At 39.6% G+C, this 13871-nt stretch overlaps 1 protein-coding gene across 1 annotated transcript in view; it reads right to left on the bottom strand.

The window, feature by feature from the left end:
• The window catches only part of LOC123763674 (integrin alpha-8), a 293676-nt gene that overhangs the window by 140965 nt on the left and 138840 nt on the right, over window positions 1–13871 (bottom strand). Inside the window, 1 exon segment of the mRNA XM_069304445.1 lies at window positions 360–479. Coding sequence (XP_069160546.1) covers window positions 360–479 — 120 coding nt within the window.

Raw genomic sequence — 13871 nt, 5'->3', positions numbered from 1 at the left:
CATCAACTTCTTACACTGAAAGGTAATTGAACTCAAGTTCAACAATGTGTAGTATTTAAATGTTGAGGAAACTAGGTTTAGAGAAATGAGATCTCCCTCAACATTTTCAAAGTGGTTTAAATTTGCTGTATTCATAAATGTCATAAGTCATAAATGTCATGTCATAAATGACATGTCATTCATTCATCAGATTGTCCTGAGTCAGGAGTGGTAAAACTAAAACACACACAAAAATGCAGTCCCTTGATGACTGACTCTGAACGACTCGTTTATCACTTTATTATACTGTCAAATAAAATTAGTAAACAAATTAAATTTTATGACAAATTGAACAGAGATGGTCACAATGTGGAACATACCTTGGAGTTTGTAGTGAATAAGATGCCAATGTCACACTCAATCCTTTTTAACATATTGTTTGGCTGACACGAGTTGGGATTTGTTGAACTTGTGAAGCTTAAATAGCCAAATGTTTCAATCTGAAATTAAGTTGTCAGATTTAACAAACTTCTTTAGTTCATTCATTTATACAGGACACACAAATTACCAAATAACTCAGTATAAAATTCCCGAAAATAGCCATTTTGGCCTCTTGGGACCATTCAAACACAATGAAAAACGACATGGTCTCCTTTGGACTATCTCTTCTTTCTTTGAATGGTTTCCCATGGTTAAAACAGGTTTATCATACAATCCAGCAACACCATTCAGTGACACCATATAGTCATTAAATAATAAATTTAGGTAATACTGTACAGTATATACATTAATAAATTACATTATCTTTCAACGCATTTTCAATTTGCAAGCAGCTTCCTAGTGGGCACTATTTGTTGAAAGCAACCAACACTACATACTAAACAGTATGTAAAGTCGGTCACTTTTAGCCAGCGGTGTGCAATGGGTCTGCCCCAGGCCAATGGATAGATTAAACAAAGTTGAGAATGTCCAGTTAATTATTGGACCCATGCTTCAGTGGTTTTCACTATATCTATAAAACCAATGTTGAATGTAATGAAATGCAATTTTCTGAGTGAGCCCCGGAGGCTCTCTTGAGCTAGCGAGCTAATATACAATAGATAGAATATAATATACATTAGACCAGGTCTTTAGTCAACGAAGTTCAGCCTACCGGGGACCACGAGCCAGAAAATGGCCCCATAAGAGAGGCAAAGGGAGCAATAGCCCTGGAAAAAACCCCTGGGGTTGGAGGTTTTCCTTATCTGCCATCGACCGGGTTAGGCACCCAGAAAGGCATAACAAAGCAGACCCCACATGGTAACAAAATTGCGACCGAAACCCGAAACGAGAGGCCGAACTCCCTCAATTCCCAAAGAAACAAGTAAACAAGCAGACCTGAGACAGAGTGGTCATCCGAAACGAGGGGTAAGGACTCCAGGGGTTCAGATGGAACAAGTCCAGAATGAACATCAGAACCGCACAGTTCCGTTTCGGTAATGGAAACAGGCGGGAGACCCACCTGAGGGTCTCCCGAGACCCACCTAAGGGGTCTCCTGAGACCCACCTGAGGACGTTTTGACAACGTTCAAACGCACCCACTCCAAGATGACCCGAAGGAGCGAAGGGGAAGAAGCCTGCCCTGTACCCTCAGGAGGAGGAGGAAGAGGAGCCGCCCAATGCCACCACAGGTTAATGGATACGACCCGAAACGCCCACAAATCGTGGAACAAGGCATGAGCAAACATCACCAGTCCCCCCCCCCCCCCACAGCTCCCCGTCAACGGGGAGAACCGCAAAAGGTCCAACGCCCCTTACGAGAAGCCGCCTGACAAGAAGAGCGAGCATCGCGCCGATCTGTTGACGCCGGCTCCGAATAAGATGCCAGCTCAGAAACTGGTGCTAAGGGCCTTGACCAGAAGAAGCCCCACACATTGAGAAGCCCCCCACAGCCCTCCCGAGAGGCCCGAGAACAGCCACCCCAGAGAAGCAACAAATACGACAACTAGATGAGACTGGCTGCAGAAACTGCGTGAGAGCAGACTCAGAAAACACCAACGGACAAAAAAAAGGGATGAAAATCTAAGAGCCAAGGTCAAAGCGTAGGCCAAAGAGTGAGCATGCACGGCCTGGAGGCCTGCGAGGTGAGAGGCAAATAACAGAGACAGTGCCTACCTGAGCATCGGCGCAAACAGCTTCAACAGTGCGGCCACGTCCGAGGCCAGCTCCCCAGACAAATCTGGGGTGCTGGCCACCGCCAGTCTGAAGACATCTGAAGACATCACAGAGGAAAGATCGCCAGTCTGAAGACATCTCAAGAAGGGAAAAGAAGCGCAAGACGAGGGCAAATACCTGCGTGCACTCAAGTCCTCAGCCGTCAAGGATACCAAAAGGGTGGAAATCTGGACGTGCAGCTGAACAAGGCCAACATCCCGAAGAACCACAGGAGTGAATAAGCATGCATTAGGACGTTCAAACTCGCCCCCAGGTAAACTTGCAGAATGGTAGCAGCCTCTAGCTATTTGAGCGTGCGGGTCCGACAAAACCCATGCCACTCCCTATGAAAAGAAAGGCACACTGCACCACGTAATAAATATCATATAATCAATACCATATAACTAATTTCACTCACATTTTCCCTTGCAATAAGCTATTTTTGTGTTACTCTTTTCTCAAGTTTTTATTTACTATGATGTACTTTTTACATTTAATGTCATCCAATTTCTTGCGTTTCTTTGTTAACCACTGGACTACGCTGGGTGAGAAAACTTGTCTAGCAAAAACTATGCAGGCCAAGAAAAATCACATTTAAGATTTCGTACCCATTCAAAATGCGCACGGTAGGTTAGATACAAATGGACTCCTGGGGCCAGATTCACGAAGCAGTTATGCAAGTACATACGAACCTGTACATCTTTTCTCAATCTTTGGCGGCTTTGTTTTACAATTATTAAACAGTTAATGAACTCTGAAGCACCAAGGTGCTGTTTATAACAATAAAAACAGTTGATCGGAAAGTTTTCAAGCTTGTAAACTGTTTAATAAATGTAACCAAAACCGTTAAAGATTGAGATAAGATGTACACGTTCGTATGTACTTGCGTAACAGCTTCGTGAGTCTGGCCCCTGGGACCTCCAATAGCCATCTTGAAATAAATTCCCAGATTTACCCTAAGGCTGCTGGGTGGATCAGTTTTGAATGAGCAACTTTGGCTGCCACACGTAATTCTGGCTCCTAATCCCCTGTCAATCAGGGTGTTGAAAGATCGCTTTCCGTCGGAGAAATTCAGACCTTATTGTTTGAAGAACATAGGGGTCATGATATTGATGAAGCTAGACACAATAAGGAATCAACACGTGTCGGATACCAGTGATACAGTACCGATGAGGACGATACAGCGAGCGTATCCAATAGTGGCTGAGCGCCACCTATGCCTACCCATGTCATCTTCAATTTTTATAGATTATACTATTGATGAATCGTTTTCAGAGTTTAGTGAAGATGTGTCTGATACAAGTAGCATAGATGAACAGTGTGTTAGCGGCTTTCATGGTGGTGTTTATTGCTAGTGCTGGTGGTGGCAATCCAAGGAGCACGGGTATATTTGCAAGGGAGGACTGTGGTCATTTTGTAACACAAACCACAATTTGATGATTCTGATGTTAGTGTTGCATCCATTTTCCCCATATACAGGTGAAGATATGAATAATTTCAAAACAAAATATTGTCAGTGAGCTTTTCCTTGAACTTTCCAAGAATACCTGGATTTTCTCAATCCTATCTTACAAATTGATATTTTTCTATAATCTTTTCAAGACTACCTTACACTTCACAAGCTTTGCTACATACCACCTACAGGTACTTGTGATGACGTCATGCACCACTTTTTCCACGACCCAACAGCCAGAGTAAGTGGAATATTTTTTTTTTTTACATGTACATGTTCAGGGAAGGGAGTTTAACACATTACAAAGAAATGTTTATTTTTTGCGAACACTTGATTTTCGGCGTACAGCCAGAATATCACAATAAACACGGGGCATCACAGAGGTTAGTGTGATGCATCACAGAGTTAGTGTTTAATCCTGTCCTTTATGATCCTTGTTTATTTTTAGTGTTGGGCCCGTTGAACTTAAATTACTATAATTCTTTTTATTATAACATTTTAATTTTAATAACATATAACTATGTTCTTTTATGTTCCAAGAAAGTGGTATGAGAAAGAGTCCAGTTGCTTTTCTAAATTTCACTTTGTATTTGGACTCTGCTACTAATGTAAATAAAGTACTGTACTGTAATAGGCTAAAGGTACTGACTCCATAATGTAATAGCCTATGTCGGTCAACCTTAAGTATCAACTTTTTTGGGCATTCATTTGTTATTTTCTTTAAATGTTCTCACTTTGTTAGCTTACTTTCCCTTCAGTATTAAGTTTTTTACTCCCTCATGCCTTTAGTTAATTTGTTTCTATATTTTCTTAATTTTTGCCCAAAATGCTTTGTGTAATAGTGGCTTCATTAGTATGTGTAACTCCTGTACCCACAATTGTGCATCACTCTCAAGTTCTTTGTACACACATACTGTTGAATAAACATTATTATTATTATTATTGTTATTATTATTATTATTATTATTATTATTATTATTATTAAGGATAAAAACTTAACCTATACCTATAATAGGTTAAGTAACAATTGTAATGAAGAAGCAATAAGATGCTTATCTTAACATACTAAGAAGGTTAGGTAAGTTCGGTGTTTTCTATGAAGCTTTTCAAGGTAAACTAAAATATTCACAATAAATTAGTATGTCACATATGCACGTATTTAATAAGTCAATATTGACTATTCGAAAGTGTGAGAACGGGTTGCCCATCCTGTTACTCATCTGCCCACCTACAGTCTCCTGATTGCCCTGCTATCCACCTGCTAAGTGCCTGCCCTGCCACCCACCCAACTCCTTATTCTACAATCAGCCACCCATTGTGAGAGCATAGATTTACCAGCCTGGCTTCTGCTAGAGTGGAGAGTGCACGAGTATCGCCGTGCACAAGTTCGCCGTGCACGGGCGTGCACCTAATCTAGATTCAGTAACCAGTACTCGAAAAATCTCATGCTTAGGCTTGTTGCCTAGGCCATCAGCATTCAAAATATGTTACAGTGGCCGCTGTAACTGAGTTGTGGAAAGACTTATAGATTATAACAAGTTTTACTGTAAATCTGTGTGGGACAAGTAGCTGGGGCTGAGGCGGGTGGTGCCAGCATCCACCTGGCCACTGTCCTTAGCAACACGGCTGATGACGTGACGCCAGAGACCTCGCGCCAGCCATAGGAAGGTTCCCATTAGTCGATGCCTTAGGCCACTGATGCGCGACGCTCTGATTGGTGGATTTAAAATGGAGGGGAAGACGTGCTTCTTCCCGCCATCTCACGAGGAAGCTATTCTGCCTCCGGTCACTGCTCTAAGTAAGACGTGTTTTGCTTAGTCGGCCAACTAGGTTAAGGCACCGTCTGCAGTAGCATTAAGTACTTTTTAGTCTTGTAACAACGATGCATGTCTGCTGGCAAAGTTGCAAAAGCCAGGAACGAGCCGTTTGTTACTTTGACAAGGAAAACGTGTACTTAGCACGTAAAGTAAGCATGGGATAGCCAGAGCAAGGGCAACAGACTCTATCGTGCAGACTCTATCTCTATCGTGATGGTGGCAACAAAACGTCGCTCCCACCAGGCTACCGCCTTGCCTCACCTTGGGAGGCTGGGCCGCCGCTGATCTTCCATACTGCAATACACCGACTACCGGAGTGAATGGGTGGTATGTTTGTGCAGGCTGGCACAAATATACGTTGTCAGACGTTTGCAGCAGCTGAAGAAGGCATTTGAGCAAAATTCGGTGTTAAGTTTCACTTACGAGATGGAGAGTGATGGAAGGCTGCCCTTTCTAGGTGTAACAGTCACGGAAAAGAATGGTGGCTTCCACACTGCAGTCTACACTAAGGAAACGAACATAGGAATGTGCTTTAGTGCCAACAGTGACTGCCCAGACAGATACAAGAGAAGTGTTGTCAATGCTTATGTCGACCGAGCTCTCACTCACAGCTCTGGTTGGAAGCAGGTCGATGAAGAACTCTGTAGAGTAAGGTAGGTCCTGTCAACAATTGTTTCCCTAACGGTTACGTTAAAGACGTCATCAAAAGAATGGTGAAACGCCAAGCAACCTCTGAAGAGTCAACTACCACTCGACGTGGTTAATGATGGTCGAGTGGTTAAGGGGTCCTGTACACCAGTTGCAGAGTGCTCCTGGCAGTATGGGTTTGAGTCACTTTTGGGGTGTGAGTTTTCAGTTGCATATATGCCTAGGAACCATTCAGGCTTGTTCTCATTTGTGTTCCTCAAGTGTGCCCCAAAGATTGAGGTGATTTGATAAAATACCATGCCCAAGATTACCATCAGAGTGAAGCGGGATGATGGGGAATTAGCCTCGGCTACCATCATTTTTTGTCCGGTCGTGATGGTAGAGTGGTTAAGGGGTCCTGTACACCAGTTGCAGAGTGCTCCTGGCAGTATGGGTAAAAAACCCAGTATATAAGCAAGACAACAACATCTCTTTCTAGGCGTTTAACGATGCATAAGCAACAGGGCTCCATTAAGGAACATATAATCTCTTCCCACAACCAAACCATCGCCAGAGAAATCCTAGTAAACAACACAGAAATCATCGATAGATACAGCGATAGCAGACGGCTTGACGTTTGCGAGGCACTACACATTAAGAAGTCAACACCAGCAATTAACAGCCAATTAATGCACAACTATATTCTACCCACCTCAAGACTCCGCTCCAATATAGAAGCATCAAGAAATATGGACCAATAGGCTTTCTACAATCACTTCCATTCAATACCCATTGTTTCGTGTTCTCTCTTGTGTTGATGAATTTAATACCCTATTAATACCACCTCACCCCATCCACCTCACTCAAATGAAGATATAAACAAATCAGAGATGTGTAAGTTCTATTCAGTTGTGTATGTGTAAACTAAAGTCTTTGAAAATGTAATAAGTTTTACGAAACGCGCTCAAGTGTCGCGTCAGACTAGAAATAAAAATGAATTTTGGAGAATTGATTTTTGAATTACCACCAGCAGTGAAAAGAAATGTACGAAAGATTGAGAAAATTCGTGTTAGAATTATTAATCTTACTTTTTCGGTCATATTTAATAATATATATATATACATACATATATACATATACACAAAAGAGCCAAAGCTCAACCCCCGCAAGCACAATTAGGTGAGTACATATATATATATATATATATATATATATATATATATATATATATATATATGTCGTACCTAGTAGCCAGAACGTCGTACTCGGCCTACTATGCAAGGCCCGATTTGCCTGTGGGAAATTTTTACCCACCATATCTAATAATCATCTAAGAAATGTATAATTTCTATATCATATCTAAATCATATCAAAATCATATCTAAATCGTATCAAAATCATATTTGAATCATGAAAGATTCATTATAGCTTGATCCTGGATGACAATGGCACCATGAACACGTACGCAACAGGGGCCCTTTTGATGCCTACGTGACTTTGTACATGATTTCTCAAGGATCCAGAAGCTTCTAGAAGGACTTCTTAATTAAAAAACTATTGGAACATTGATTCAACATCCGGTAGGATTAAAAATCGAATCCTTAATAAGAATCAGTGGTACTTTCAAATACTACTTATAATCTTTAAATCTTATATCTAATTATATTATAATCACATCTTATCTTAATCATAAGTCTAGACTGTAAAAATAATCAATCAATATTCATTGAAGGCTACCGTGCTCAGAGAGCATGGCAGGGCGATGGGGGGAGTGAAGCGCCCACCAACAAGCCCAGCGGCACTCCGCGTTTGTTTACAAATGAGTGAACAAGTGACTGATCCTTAGCGAACATTACCAGCTCAAGGACACCTTATCTAACATTTTTATCGCCAGTGAATACTCTCTAGAACTGGGGGAGTACCTGGACAATATCTACAAGGAAAATCCGTGAACATTCACATAAAATAGAGTGTATAGTGGAGATCAGTGACACGGTTTCCTCCACCTTCATTCATAAACTTTTATCTCGAATCATTCTTCTGCAACTGCAGGATAATCACGTAGCAACGCTACCAGATCATCATACAGCAACGCTGTAGCAAAATATCGTGCCTAAACTCAACAAGAGAGAGTTAATCAGTCTGGCAAACTTGTCAGACAGGCACCCCGACTGGCAGAGAAGTATATTGAGGGTTATTTGGTGTATGATTGGCCAATTGTATGCTTGTGTAACTTTAATATCCTATAAATCTGTCTGTTGGTTAAAAAGCGAGGCTAAGCCTCACATATCAGTAAGTTTATTAAAATTGTAGTGTAGCTGTGAATCTTATCCAAGCACTGAACCTCATGAGTGTCCATTCTGTCAGAAAAGAATTCAGCCTCAATAAGTAAAAACCTCACAAGTGTCCACAGCGTTGGAAAAGATTCAGTCAAGCTAACTGTATAAATTGAATATGTCTGCATATATATTTGAATATATAAATTAAGTTATCAATTGCTTGCTTAGTTATTTTTAAGTTATCATATAAGTTCATTTAATTGAATATAATTTCTAGTACTAAGTTAATAGTATTAAGACTACATTTAAGGTCATTTATTATACTTTTACAATTTAATTTGTTGTTTATAGTATAAGTACATATTGGCTGTTAAGTTATGGTGCTAGGTTAGACTATGTATGTTTAAATCCCTGATTTAAACAGAGCCAGTGTTCAGTCAGATAACTGAATTTATCAAATCTTATCCTTGTATAAAATACAAGCTGATGTGAGATCCCTGTCTACAGGTGGATTGGAACTTCTATCAACTAAGTCATTCACCCCACCTGTCCCTTACAGCCCACAATCTGTCATTAGGAAAAGAGGATCTAGGATTTACAACCCTAGCTAGAGATTTTAATTGAATTAATTTGCAGACAGTAATTTTTTAATTTAGTTCAGTACAAGTCCCTGGTAGTCTCCTCTTATATCAATCCCAGCAGGTTTTTCCCACATTAATGGTCCTTCGAACCTAGATAATAATGGTCTTTTGTACCTAGATATTTATGATCATTTGTTTACCGAATATTTCAGTGCCAAATAGATAAGAAACTTCTTGATTTTGCATTGGAATAATTCTTACATATTCTGGCCTAACCTAGCTATCAGCCAATATTTATCATAGCTATATATCTAAGTAAACAAATAGTTTGCAGTGGCTTAAGCCACCATATCCATTAACTAGTAAGCATTCATAACAAACTGATACTGTTTTGTGTTAAGAAACAACAGTACTTAAGTATATCAGTGTCAAAGACACTGCACTGCATCTTAATCATAAAATATCATTATCTACCTCATTGTGGTAACATTACATATATATTTAAGTGTATTATCTAGCATTATCTCTAATCTACTGATTTTCAGAGCTGCTCATTACATAATATTCTTTAAAAAAGTGTTATCATCACTGTAAGAGCATTCCTTACAATCTAACCATAATCAACTATATCATACCCTATAACAGGTAAAACCAGTAGACATTCTACTGTATTTTATCTAACAATTATTATGGTAACAGATTTTGTAATAACTTTGCAAAAATAGTGCCATTTACTATTTTTAAAAAATTATTACAAGATTTACCAACTTGGTGCATTCGTGCATTCGGGTCACAAATCAAATTATTACAATACTTTTGATAATTGAACACCTGCTACAACCAGATTCCAGGGAGGAAATGAAGGACGATCTTTGGAATCATTACCTAAGTAGACAGGAAAGCTCATTTATCAAAATACATTAACATCAAACATATTTATCAGAAAAAAGAGAAAAATCTCGGAATCTCCAAAACTCGGAAAAGGTCAAAATGGCTAACAGTGTTCCACCAGCAGCTGAAACAGGAAATAGGAGGACACTTAATGGTCTGCAAAATCACCTAACTCAACTGATTGACAAATGTCAAAAGTTGGCTAGGCAACCATCTCCTGATTTAATAATTCTGAATACCAGAGTAAAAGCAGCTGTGGATAAGTATGAACAAATCAAACGCCATGCAGAAATTTATCTAACAGAAATGGCTAATGCAGATTTAACCCGAAGGGAACTTCAGGAAATTGTCGTTGAAATGACAATGTATGAAGATAAAATCCAAGATCAACTTGATCCTTTAATCAAACAAATATCTCAAGCAGGAACCCAATCCAATGTGAGCTCATCCACTCAACAGAGCAATGCAACTATCACACATATAGCCGCAGAGCTCCCAAAGGTACAATTACCATATTTTGAGGGCAAGGATGAAGACGATTGGGATACCTTCTGGAGACACTTTGATTCTATAATAAACTCCAAGCCCTCTCTCAAAAAGGCGACAAAGTTTCAATAATTGCAAGGCCAGTTACGGGGAGAGGCAAGGCAGGTCATTGCTAATTTGTCATTAACGGATGATGATTACGACCATGCCTTACAGTTGTTACAAGATAACTACAGTGATAAGGAGACTGCAATTGCACGTCTCTCGTACAAATTATTGGATTTACCCTCTCCAAATAAAAGTTATGAGTCACTACAATCATTTCGATTGTCTATAGAATCAATCATCAAAGCCCTCAGTACAAAAGTACCTGTAGGTGATGCAGAGTGGCTTATAAAGTTAATCATTCAAAGGAAACTTCCAAATGAGGTCATAGACAGCCTATGCACTCATTATAACACCAACATCTTATCACAAAGCCAAATCATTGATGGACTTCGAGCTTACGTACAAAGATTACGAAGCCGAGGAAAACTTAGATCTCAAGAAAAAATCCCCAAAGGTGAATCCACGGACAAAAATAAAAATGTCCAAAATGGCAGTCAAAAATCAAGGCAACAAAATTCCTCTTCTGCAAAGTGGAAACAGAATAATGTTGGCTCTTATGCTATATCCCCCACAGTTAACAGAACTGTAGGAAACCAAGCTCCTAAGACAGATAAGACAAAAGGAGCTACAAGTGCCCCAAAATGTTTATTCTGTCAAGAAGCACATACCATTTATCAATGCACAGTTTATGTAGGCCGTGCCAGTCGAATCGATCGACTGAAATCTCTGTACAGGTGCATCCGTTGTCTACGGAAGCACGATACTAGTGAGTGTATCACTCAATTGCAGAACTGCCAATATTGTCATAAAAGTGTACATCACACAGCACTCTGTGGTGATATTAACACTCAATCCAGATCACAGACTTCCAATAATCAACCTGCATCTCAGGCAAAGCCCAAAGATGATAATACCACAACAGCCGTACAATTCTGTACAGTAATGAGCAATGTCAACGACTTGGATACAGAAATTGTTACAGCAGCCATATTGCCTACTGCACAGCTAGAACTATGCAATCAAGGAATTTGTATTCCAACTAGAGGCTTTTTTGATCAAGGGTCACAGAAAACCTTTATCAGTAAAAAGATGGCAGAAGATTTACAACTTAAATCTTCAAAGCAAGTATCTACATCCATATCAGGGTTTTTTACTAATTCTGGTCGTAGAACCTTTCCAGTAGTAAAACTCAATGTCTGTCTAGGTACATCCCAAAGGACAGTAGAAGCCATAGTAGTTGATAAAATTCCTACTGAAATGGAAGTGACTGGTCTGACAGCAACTATTAAATTCCTAAAAGAAAAAGGAATCCAATTAGCAGATCCTCTACTCGATTCTGACTACATAGGAGATATCGGAATCCTGATTGGAGCTGACTACTATCATCGATTCATTCTGGGATCAGAAGAATCTATGGGTATGAATATACTCAAATCAGCAGGAGGCATATTGATGACAGGACCTATACTAGATCTTGAACCTTCAACTCCTGAAAAATCACATCATACAGAAACTGTAATAGTGGCATGACTAGGCAAAGAACAGTCACCACTTAAAATCCCCCACATGATTGATGATGGATTAGAATCTGTACCTCAATTGTGGGAACTTGATGCCATAGGAATAATTCCTGAACAACCAAGTCCTGATGATGTCTGTGCATATAATCAATACTTAGAAACTGTACAGTACTATGATGGACAGTACTGGGTAAGGCTACCATGGAAAATCAATCATAAAACCTTACCTACCAATTATCACATGGCTTATAGTCAATTTAAATCGCAACTAGCAAAGCTAAGAAAAAGGCCTGAGCATTTAAAACTCTATCATGAGATTATTGCTCAACAATTAAAGAATAAATTCATCGAAGTCGTGAAACATGACAATAAGCAAACAGGCCATTTTTTACCTCACATGGCTGTAAAGAGAGAATCAAAAACAACTCCTTTACGGATAGTTTTTAATTGTAGCTCTAAATCTGGACCCCAAGGAACCAGTCTAAATGATTGTTTGCAAACAGGTCCAAGTCTAACTCAGAAATTGTATGACATACTGTTGAAGTTTAGACTTAACAAATATGCGTATTCAGCAGATATAAGTAAGGCCTTTCTAAGAGTTGGCTTACAGGAAGAAGATAGAGACTTCACTAAGTTTCTATGGGTAGAGAACCCAGAAGATGTCAATAGTCCTGTAGTGACTTTCAGATTCTCTTCAGTTCTTTTCGGCGCGACAAGCAGTCCATTTCTATTGCAAGCAACTCTAGATACTCATCTGAAGAAATCATCAAGTCCCTGTAAGACTGAAATCAGTCAAAATCTATATGTAGATAATTTTCAAGGGACAGTTAACAGTACTACTGAACTGTTACAATTATATCAAGAGGCCAACAAGGAGCTACAAGGTGCCAACATGCCACTACAATCTTGGGCCTCTAATAATGCAACATTGAATAATCAAATAGCAAGAGATTACCCTGAATATCACGTACCAGAATCACAAAAGGTGTTAGGTATGGATTGGGATTTAATCTCGGACACAATATCGATCAAATCTGTGCCAGGAAATTACAACATCACTACAAAAAGGGATTTGCTTTCACAAGTTAGCAAAGTATTCGACCCACTTGGTCTACTAAATCCTTTGACTATCAAGTGGCGTTTATTGGTGCAACAAGCATGGAAAGCTAAGGTTGGTTGGGATGATCCACTACCAATCCAGTTACAAAAAGCTTGGATGGAAGTGGCTCAAGAACAAACTTTAGTTGAAAAGATAATCTTTCCGAGACACATAGTCGAGGAAAATGAAGAAGTATCACTACATGTATTCGCAGACTCGTCAGCCAAAGCTTTTGGAGCTTGTGCTTACTTAGTGACTTCTAATCAATCATATCTTATCACCTCTAAGGCCAGAGTTGCTCCATTAAAAAAGAGGACTTTGCCTCAGATGGAACTAACAGCACTGCTAACTGGAACACGCTTAGCAGTGCATATCAAACAAGTCTTGTCTACCATGAACATCAAAGATGTCATTATATGGTCTGACAATGAAGCTGTCCTACAATGGGTACGAAACGACAACTGTCCAACTCCATATGTAAAAAATCGCGTCTCGGAAATTAAAGAAATTTCCGCAGGCTTTCAATTGTTGCATGTACCAACAAAGGATAATCCAGCTGATCTCTTATCAAGAGGTATGACATTTAAACAGTTTGCAAAGGCAGATATTTGGTTTCATGGGCCCCGATGGTTAGTGAATGGTAGTTGGCCTGAACAAAAGCCACACGTCATTACGACACAAACCATAACTACCACCAGGCAGCGAGCTCAAATATCAGTCTTGGATTGTACTCGTTACTCCTCGCTCATCAAATTAATCAATGTAACACAGAACGTGTTTCATTATCTCAGGAAAAAAGGTATAAAATACACTTTTCCTGATGCACTTATCTATTGGG

This window comes from Procambarus clarkii, chromosome 52 (genome assembly GCF_040958095.1).
Source record: "Procambarus clarkii isolate CNS0578487 chromosome 52, FALCON_Pclarkii_2.0, whole genome shotgun sequence".
Lineage (NCBI taxonomy): Eukaryota > Metazoa > Arthropoda > Malacostraca > Decapoda > Cambaridae > Procambarus > Procambarus clarkii.
Note: the sequence above shows the minus strand (reverse complement) of the source record. Positions and strands in the feature narration are given on the sequence as shown.